Source organism: Formica exsecta, unplaced genomic scaffold (assembly GCF_003651465.1).
Source record: "Formica exsecta isolate Colony F162 unplaced genomic scaffold, ASM365146v1 scaffold2, whole genome shotgun sequence".
In the NCBI taxonomy this organism is placed as follows: domain Eukaryota; kingdom Metazoa; phylum Arthropoda; class Insecta; order Hymenoptera; family Formicidae; genus Formica; species Formica exsecta.
This window is the reverse complement of record NW_021849297.1, coordinates 1,291,583-1,301,852: the sequence shown is the minus strand read 5'-3', so window position 1 is coordinate 1,301,852 and position 10,270 is coordinate 1,291,583. Positions and strand designations below refer to the sequence as shown.

General features: G+C 33.3%; 2 protein-coding genes across 4 annotated transcripts; one reads left to right on the top strand and one right to left on the bottom strand.

The window, feature by feature from the left end:
• Positions 1-226: 226 nt before the first annotated feature.
• LOC115234420 (probable methyltransferase-like protein 15 homolog) lies at positions 227-2,076 on the bottom strand. The gene is made up of 2 exons (XM_029805482.1): positions 1,922-2,076; positions 227-1,655 (listed from the first exon to the last, which is right to left on the bottom strand). Exon 2 carries the CDS (start codon positions 1,366-1,368, stop codon positions 247-249), a length of 1,122 nt encoding a protein of 373 aa, XP_029661342.1. The 5' UTR covers positions 1,369-1,655; positions 1,922-2,076; the 3' UTR covers positions 227-246.
• A 2,081-nt stretch (positions 2,077-4,157) lies between these two features.
• Positions 4,158-9,832, top strand: LOC115234395 (oocyte zinc finger protein XlCOF6-like). 3 transcript variants are annotated; one of them, XM_029805441.1, is made up of 3 exons: positions 4,158-4,288; positions 4,867-5,129; positions 5,222-9,831. In XM_029805441.1, the coding sequence occupies exons 2-3, from the start codon at positions 5,007-5,009 to the stop codon at positions 7,673-7,675; spliced, it is 2,577 nt and encodes an 858-aa protein (XP_029661301.1). In that variant the 5' UTR covers positions 4,158-4,288; positions 4,867-5,006; the 3' UTR covers positions 7,676-9,831. The 3 variants fall into 3 exon arrangements, with proteins under 3 accessions (XP_029661301.1, XP_029661303.1, XP_029661302.1); XM_029805443.1 differs by lacking the exon at positions 4,867-5,129 and having other exon boundaries at positions 5,222-9,832; XM_029805442.1 differs by lacking the exon at positions 4,158-4,288 and having other exon boundaries at positions 5,020-5,144; positions 5,222-9,832.
• The last annotated feature ends 438 nt before the right edge of the window (positions 9,833-10,270 follow it).

The following is a 10,270-nucleotide window of genomic DNA, read 5'->3' as shown; positions in this document are numbered from 1 at the left end:
AAAATAAATAAATAAATGTATCGTGTATGTATATACACATATATACATACAAGCATGCCATAAATAATACAATCTTAACATATTTGTATGAAAGCGTGAAATATATATTCTATTAAAATAAATGTATCGTGTATGTATATACACATATATACATACAAGCATGCCATAAATAATACAATCTTAACATATTTGTATAGCAATAGGAAAGCGTGATGCGTATTGCAAATTTTAATACATAAAACAGATTTATTTCACTTTCATAATAGCACGCAATTTCGCCGATCGCGATCTCGGATTTATTTTAATTTCCTCATTTGTAGATGTTAGAACATTTTTATGCATCATTTTCCATGGTGTCTCTGTCAATATTTCAAATTCACCTGTATTAAACACTTTACCATAATGCGCATACTTTAATGCAACAGTATTAGCGACATTATCTGTTATATTTCCACAGAGATGTCTTTTGACTATAGTATCTTCGAGTGAGTTAAAAGAGATAGTTATTAAACGACCGGATAATTTTAAGTATATATTCGCAAGAAGTATACCATAATTGATTTCATTTAATTCATTATTGACAAAAATTCTAAGCGCTTGAAATGTTTTTACGGCACTATGCGGATATCTGTCGAGACTGTCTATCTTAATTTCATCATCTAGAACAGATTGAATCAACTGAACCAGTTCCTGTGTTGTTTCTAATTTCCTAAACATATATCTAGCTTCAATAATGGCACGCGCAATTTTCTTAGCATGCTTTTCTTGCCCATAAAATTTTATGATGCGAGCCAAATCCTCCTCTGTCGCTCTATCTAACACATCCGCAGCAGTAGGTTGTTTCAAACACCTGTTCATTCTCATATCTAACGGTCCGTTCTTCAACAAAGAAAAACCTCTATTCGCATCTTCAACTTGCATTGATGAACAACCAAAGTCAAACAAAAAGCCATCTATACTATTTCTTTCAATATTATACTGTTTAAGTAACTGTGGTAATTCGGAAAATCTACCTAACAAAGGAATTACTTTCCCTGGATATTTCTGCGATAACTCTTGCGCATATTTATATGCTACAGGATCTCTGTCTAATGCAAATATTTTTATATCAGGTAAATGTTCTAAAAATTTAGTGGTATGCCCACCAGCACCAAATGTCATATCTACGTATGTCCTGCCTGGTGATAAGTCCATATATGTTAATACTTCCTGTGCCATAATAGGCAAATATTTGTCATGGTAGACATCGCTATATTGTCTTGCATTAACTAAACGCAGTAAATCTATTTTTGACAGTAATGCAACATTTTTGTTAAAAACACATCTGTTCTTACTAAACTTATCTACAAAATATCTAAACTTTATCATATCTTATAATATTTCGAATTTTTCCATAAACTCTGCGAAATATATTCTTATCCTCTTCCTTCAAATAATCTAACATTTCTGGCGTCAGCGCCAAGTTACACTGCTCTCTATTCAATCCACTCGCAGTGCTTAACAAGGAGCGTTTATAAAGTTGCCCATAATGATTTGATGAAATTCTTTTCAAACTTGAATAATATCGATTACACTGTTCCACATTTGGTTGATTAGCTGCATCACCCTTTGCAAAGGCAATCTTTAATTGGTCACGAATGTGTTGTCCCAAATCGCTAAAAATCACCCAATCATAAATAGATTAATAAAAAGACAGAAAAGGGAGAATTTAAGTATAGTGCAAAAAATAATAATGTAATAAATGATATGTTCCATTTACCAATGCTTATAAAAAATATCAATGTATATAAAAGAATATTCTAACCTAGCTATAAATATTTTTAAAAAATACTATTATATTACTAATAATAATGATTGTAATATTTAAAAAAATTATATATATCTGTATACAATGTTTTGCATTGCATTCTTTTGTAATTACCTGCCCACTTTGGTTTTATCCAGTGGCCACGATTCTAATAATTTCATAAAACTTTTGTAATTACCAGCCATGATGTTGTTCACAGAAACTCATACGATACGACATTATCACGATTTGATAGTAAAATTTTTACTGCAACCTCCTTTACCAAGCAATCGTATAATGTCTACTGATTGTAGATAAATTTGTGATAAAAAATGAAAATTCTTGAATCTCAATTCTCAATTATTATATATTATAATTTGTGAGGTACATTTTAAATTCCTCTGTCTTTTCATTGATCTATTTACGATTAGATGGTTCCTAGATTTCTACAGATGTATGAAATAACACAATACATTCGTGTGACTGTGACTAGCTATAAATAATTGAGAAATCTAACTACCATATAACCGACTATTGGTAACATATAGCAACAATAAGCGTCCCCAGTCAAAATACACATATAAACTATTATACATATAATCAAATGTATGTTACTAAAATATTTTAATAAAATATTATATATTTTTGATAGAGGTATAAGAAGATGATATATATATATATAAAGAAGTTATGCAAAATGTAAACTAATCACTGTAATTATCAGACAGAAATCCAATTCAAGATAAAATCTAATACAAATGTTATAAATGGACGAAATATCTCATAAAAATAATGTATAGCATGAAAATTATATATTAGCGATATGTATAATACATATACATACTTGGCGATGATTCTGCATCCGCTGCAATATTTTACGCTGGAACTTGAGCGAGAGTAGGATTTAACTTGAAATATGTGAAAAAGATTACGATTCCGTACACAGATGCCGTATTCGCGATTTTGGTGTACGATAGCAATTGTACATTTAATTAATACATATTAATACACAAAACCAAAACGACCGATACTTTACGAGACACTCGCGCGCGAAATATACAACGATTCAAATATACGATCCCCGTTCATTGTGACGCAATCGCATGACCTGCGATTGGAAATATATAGAAAGGCGACATTGCGATTCTCAACGTATCGAACAATCGAAGCAACGAACCAATCACCAGTGCGCCCTAGTATAGTGCATTGAATATTATCATATATGATTCAACAGAATTCGCTTATTTATCACCAGAGAGAAACCTGAGAAGGGCCACGGCGCCGTTTTTCATGAGACCGTTTTCTTAGCTGGTACAGTGGCGCTAACTAGATTCATTTTAGAGCCGGCGGAACTACATGGCCAGATACTTTTTGATGCCATTGGTAAAACGATCGGTTGGTGCATGTCCATGCAAAACACATTAAGGCCGGTATTCATAGTCCGTTCTTATATTCAAGATCGTCTTAAGTACGATCTTAAGATACTATGCGGCCATTTCATTGGTTGAATGGGATCTTAAGACGACCCAAGACCACACTTAAGACGATCTTGGATATAAGAACGGACTATGAATACCGGCCTAAGGATCAAAAATGCGGAGAAATATTATGGATTTATTAATGTTTTATTAGCTAAAGATGATGTTATGTCATTCCAGTATATACTACAGCGATAATAAATTATAATTAAAGTATTTTTATGTATCTGCGCATGTAAAATGAAATAATATAATAGCATTTAATGTGCATCAGTACGCGCTAGTGCATCCAACTGAATTTATAAATAAAAAATTACTTAAATAATATAATTAATAATTAATTAATAATTAATTATAAAAAGCTATATAAATTAAAAGCATATTAATATAACTTTTGATATTGTTTAAAATGCTTGATAATTTTGTTTCAAGAATAAGAGAGAAAAAAGTAAAAAACAATTTATTGTAAATATCTTTTACACATTATATATTTAAAAATTAGGAGAAAAATTATTAAGAAAATAATTTAAGAAAATTTATTTTATGTCACATGCGTATATACATAAAAATACTTCAATAATAACTTATTATTATTATTATTATGGCTGTCCGTAATATACTAAAATGGCAAAATATCATATACAGCTAATAAAACATTAATATATAAATCCATAATATTTCTCCGCAATTTTGATCCACAATTATGGATCTAGCACGCAAATGCACCAACCGATTATTTTACCGTAGCATCGAAAAGTGAATCTGGCCATGTAGTTCCGCCGGTTCTAAAATGGATCTAGTTGACGCTACTGTACCAGCTAGAAAGTGTCTTATGAAAAACGGCGTAACCCCTCTCAGGCTTCTCTCTGCTGATAGAAATAAAAGTCGAAATATTTCAGTAACTATAAAGACAATTGGGTGCCTAACGTAAATTGTAACCGTAATAATTCGGTTAATATATCAAATCTCTTCCAACATTAAATATAATTGGAATAATTGTGAATTGTAAAATAAATAGAAAATTGTAAGTCAAAATTTCATATCAACGCTTTTATACTACTTCGCTACTCTAAGCTTCACTTCAATACTACCTTCAATACTACAGCTTTTATACTATACCTAATTATTTTACACTATATCTAATTATTAATTAAAAATGCAATTTCTGTCTCTTTGAAGAATTCGATAAAGAATTGTGTATTTTACAATATATACACATATATTGAAATATACAAATATAAATACTCTTCTATATACCTAACCGCGTTCTAACCTCTATATAGTCATATAGTCACATATAAGGAATAATATAAATGCACTTGAAATTTAGCGATCAAATTTGCAGTTTCCAAGAAAGTTTCAACGAGTATATTATTTTTTCAGTAGCATATATGAAATTATTAGATATTTGCTTCAATTCTCTTCTTGCTTTATATTGCTAAATGTTGAGCGTTTTATCAAAAATTTATAAAACGACAATCAAAGATAATTTTCTCTATGATAATTATAACTAACATGCATATTGACGAATGTCTTTCGCGCAAATATAAGCATACATTTTGCATAAGATTTATAAGTTTTCAAACACTTTTTGCTTACTAGGTAATCGTAACCTCAAAGAAAGTCTATTGATGCCAATATTTGAGGAAAATATGGGAGCCTTATACATCTTTTATAAATAATCTAATAAACAATTATTATATAAAATTAAAACACAAGGTGTTTCAATTCAATTTATAAAAATGTCAAATGATTCATTGATATGTCGTTTGTGTGGTATTAAACATGAACTTACAAATTCAAAATATATCTTTGATGAGGCAACTAATTTAACTCAAAAAATAAATGACACACTACCAATCAGGGTATGTTAATGCTTTGTATGTGTGATTTATTAAGCTTAAATGATTAATAGTAAACTGATAAAAATAATTAGTATTTTTCTATCTTTTTATAGATTTCGCAGGATGATCATTCCAAATACATATGCTTGGACTGCTACGAAAAAGTTACTACTCATTATGATTTTATCCAAAATGTATTGGAAAATTCAAAGGAGAACGTTAATATGGCAAAAAGTAATTCTTCATTTGAGCCCAATAAAAGTGAAAAAATGGAAATTGCAGCAATTTCCAAACTATATAATGATATGATATATACATGCCCAAATTGCAATATAGATTTAATGATACTAATAAAAAGCAATCCTGATGATTGTAATTATGCATTTCAAATTTCATTGGCCATAGTAGACCAAATGGAAAAATCAATGGAAAGAAATATCCAAACCTGTGATGATGCAATAGAATTTGTTAATACTTGCATAAAAACATCAAGTATAGAAGATGATTTGCATGAATCATCATTGAATCAGAGTATTATCAATGATACATTGAATGATAAGGAACAAAACATCAGTAAAACAGATGAAAAGTTACCAATACTACAAGAAGATATAAATCATGTTGACACTTGCATTACATTTCAAAAAAATAATGTATCACATCGATTGAGCAAAGGTACAAAAAGAAAACTTAAGGAAAATATTTTTTGCGAAACACCTACTAAATCACAAAAACTAGAAACGAAATTAGATGCAACAGACACTAATGTATTGGACAATGATTATGGGTGTGTAGATATCTTGATAAAAGATGAGAATCTAAATGATGGAATAGATGAAGGTGTCGAATGGCTTAGTGGTGAAATAAACTTCAAAGAAGAGAATACTACAGTGTATACAATAGAAGCTGAAAAAGATCACATTGATGAAAATGGTATAAAATACGACGATATCGACAATAAGAGTCCAAAAATTGTATGTAATTTATGTGGAGCTCGTTATCTTTCTCAATTAAAATACGAGTTTCACATGGAGAGGCACAAGTCAAACAAAATGGATAGATATGTCTGCACAGTATGTGACAAAGAAGCTAGCAGTGAGAACTTATTGTGGGATCACTATTTCCATACACATAAAAGCTCGATGCGGTATGCTTGCACACAATGCGGCAAGATGTTTACGAAGAAACCGAGATTAAATGGCCACCAAAAGAGACATAAACACTTTGGTATCAAAGAGATACATTTTGAGATGGGCATGGATGAAATAAGCGTCAATCAAGCACAGAAAGCTATCGCGGTCGAAATACAAGGACGAGTTGCCGCAAATTGTAGTCTCTGTGGAAAATTAATAACAGATTTAGATCCGGATGCTATCAACGATTTGGCGACATGCGCGGCCTGCGAGGATTCCACTTTATCGCTGATGGTCGATGGAAACGAAATGAAAGTGATCTCGCCGCGGCAGTACCATTGCTCAAAATGCCCTAAACATTTTGTGCGCAAAGAGAGACTGGAGTTTCATGAGATGAGACATAATGAAAACATGAACGAATTTATCTGCAGCACATGTGGCAAGGAGTTTAGTGCAGAAAACTCCTTGTATGAGCATTATCTCTTTGTACACAAAGGAGCTAGGCCACATATCTGTGAGCAGTGCGGCAAGTCGTTTCAGTTGAAGGCACGATTGAAAGAACATCATCGCACGCATACAGGTGAAAGACCTTATCAATGCGACGTATGCGGTCTACGCTGCATGACTACCAATGCGCTCAAACTCCACAGGAAAACTCATTTCTCTCACAATCGCTATGTTTGTAATATATGTGACAAATCCTTCAGCAAAAAACAGAACATGAACGAGCATTTGGAAAAGCACTGGAAAAACGATAAGAATGTATCGCTGCCGCAATTGTTTACATGTCCGGTATGTACCGAAGATCTGCCGACCTATCGTATGCTAAAGTATCACTTGATCGACACTCATAAGCTCGATCGCCAAGATCCCTTACTAACAACACAAAAACCATGGTACGAATGCAACGAATGTCATGAAAAGTTTAAACATCAAATGTCGCTGAAGGCGCACAAAGAAAAAGTACACGAGGGTAAGGTCAGCCCAATATTCCAGTGCGATATATGTAACGCTACTTACAGAATCAAGCAGCTGCTGATAAATCACATCAAAAGCAAGCATGGTGGTGAAAAGCGATACAAATGTGCGCAATGTGGCAAAGGATTCAATGATACCAAATCCTTGTACAATCACATTTTATTACACACTGGTAGGAAGCCATTCACTTGTGAATACTGTCACATGAGCTTCAGGCGAAAAGACTCCAGGGACCACCATCGCCGTAAGCATACAGGCGAACAGCCTTACCAGTGCTCGGATTGCGGACAATCGTTTTCTACCTACAACAATCGCTCAAAGCATCGCAAGAAGGAACATGGAGAAGGTGAAATCGAATGTCCAGAGTGTGGAGAAAAATGTAACAGTCAACAAGAAATCAGAATTCATCTGAACAAGCATCTTGGTGAAAAATTGAATAACTTACAACGTGTATAACATTGCAGATAATGTTAATTATACAGGTAAAATTACTGTACAAAGACGTTTCAATAAATAAGGTAACAAGACTTGTTATGAAAATACATGTATTCATATATAACTATAACTACAACTTGTAACATATTGCACATATTCCTCATATGTTCAGGCATTCGTTCTACTGGTGCACCAAGGCATCGATCCCAGCAGCAAAAAATCAGTGTCAAGGTCCTGCAGTCAAGACATTACAGCATGTTAAACTGCAGCATCGGTTGCATATCGCTTTTCAGCCAAGTGCTTCTTCAAGAGTCCAAAAAGATGGAAATCTTGGTGGAAAGTCAGGGTTGTGGCACGTTCCAACTTCTCGCGAATCATTTCCAGAAGATCCCCTTTGAATACTCTCCTAATACCCGCGGTATTGTCGGCCTTTGCCAATTTAGAGGGACTAATCTTCGTGTCTCCCATCACGATGTAATCCACCTTTGATACGGTACGACCGCCGTGTCTCCTTATAAACTCCTCCATTTCGTATCTCTTGAACGTGTCGAGAGAACCGGTTATCACAAACATGTAACCCCGCATACAATTTTCAGAAGCCTGAGGAATCTGTCTCAAATATCGCGCGCACTCTTTCATTTCCCTCTTCCGAGGTCCCTCTGTCCTCGCTCTTTCTTTTTCTTCTTCCATCTTCGACTCTTCGATTTTCCTTTTCTTCTTCTTCTGAGTCAGGATCACGATTATCAGGAGAAGGAGAAGCAATAGAAGGCGGTACGACGACCATTATATCCTCGTCGGAATCTAACAACGACGACGACGACGACGACGATGCTGTAAATATCCTCCTTCGAATCTTTTTGCGTCTTTGTGGCGCGGCAACAAAGGATGATTCCTCGTTGTCCGGCGGAAACCTCCTCTTCCTGTTAGACGATATACTCTCTCGGCGGTCTCGAGGGGTTGGTAAACGGCAACAACTCTTTTTCACTTTCGCGAAACGAACTTCTTCTAAACTCCTTCAAGTTTTTCGACCTCGATTGAGACAATACGAACAAAGAGACTGCGTACTTACTGCGTACTGCGCATTCGAGACTTTGAGAACGCGTGACCCGAGTACACCCGATATTTATATAGTTTACGTCGCGGTAAAGTACACAAACCACGTGGTCAGTGGACACGCACGACGCATGCACAAGGAGTACGGGGAACAAAGTACCGGCATTCAAAAGTCAAGGTTGTGAGGGGTGTGATTTAGCACTTGTGTTCCGTAGCGCTGTAACACCTCACGCATGTGTCCACATCTCACCTTGCATCAAGTGATTTCTATCTCTTTAGACTCCTGAAAAAGCACTTGTCTGAAAAGTGATATGCAGCTGATCTTGCAGTTCAACATGCTATAAGGATTTGACTCCAGGACCTTGATACTGATTTCTTCGCTGCTGGAATTGATACCTTGGTGCATCAGTGGAACAAATGTCTGGATACATGTTGTATACATATATAAGGAATATGTGCAAAAAAGTAATATGTCCAATTATATGTTATAGATTACAATTATATATGAATACACATATTCTCATGATAGGTCTTGTTATCTTATTTATTAAAATGTTCTCATATTACGTTATACAGGTAATGTAATTAAATAAAGTTTATAAATAATTGCAAAATTACATAAAATAGAATGATATACTATCATACACATATTTATAGTAGTACTACATATATATGGTATGCATATTATATATGTACACATACATATTAGATAACACACATATAGCCTTTTAAAGTTTTAAACCACATTAAGTAAATAATTTTATATATATACATTCATATTGCGTGTCATGGTTGATTGATTTTAATACATAACACAAATAAACATAATGTTTTTATACACTTAATGATATCTACGTTAATTTTTGTCGTATTTCATATGAAATTCTATGCTTTGATTGTAATGTAGCTCTGTCAATGTATTAAATCCTGCAATGTATGATGGCTACCTATATGTAAATATAAGATATGTTCATATGGAATGAGAAAATTATGTTTTTTAATATATTCTTATATCTTTACGAATATAATATTACAAAATTGACACAAGCACTATTCGTTTCTTTGATTTATTCGTTTAACTGTAACTTTTTATCTCATACTTATGTTTTTCATAATTACAAACCGATTATACGATATTATTACTATCTATAGTAATATTACAACAATATTATTATTATTTATATAACTTTTTATTCTGTAATGTATATGTAATCAGAGATTACAAATATTTTCATTTTACTCCAAAAATATCTTCTATTTGAAATTCTTATGGCTATATCTTAACATCATTAATACCCGTATGCTGTTGCAATGCATATTGTATATACATTTATGTACTAACATCGCAACATTGCCGAAAGAATAAAGTAGCGTAGCTGTCACCATTCAAATTTAAATGGCTACTGCTGTGCGCGCGTCACGCAGGGATTTAAATGGACGTAGCGTTGGCGCAAAAATCAGGTGATCGCCCGTGTTCTTCCATGGGCAACCGAAAGGAATTCTCAATCATCAGTTACAACGATAAAAAATGCCTTAAAGTCATGGAGGTGACCGGATTTGCGA

Bases quoted from the DNA above. Each gene is read 5' to 3' on its own strand.
- LOC115234420 (XM_029805482.1), bottom strand. From the start codon at position 1,368: ATGATAAAGTTTAGATATTTTGTAGATAAGTTTAGTAAGAACAGATGT.
- LOC115234395 (XM_029805441.1), top strand. From the start codon at position 5,007: ATGTCAAATGATTCATTGATATGTCGTTTGTGTGGTATTAAACATGAA. The intron at 5,130-5,221 runs GTATGTTAATGC...ATCTTTTTATAG, and splicing joins ATGACACACTACCAATCAGG to ATTTCGCAGGATGATCATTC.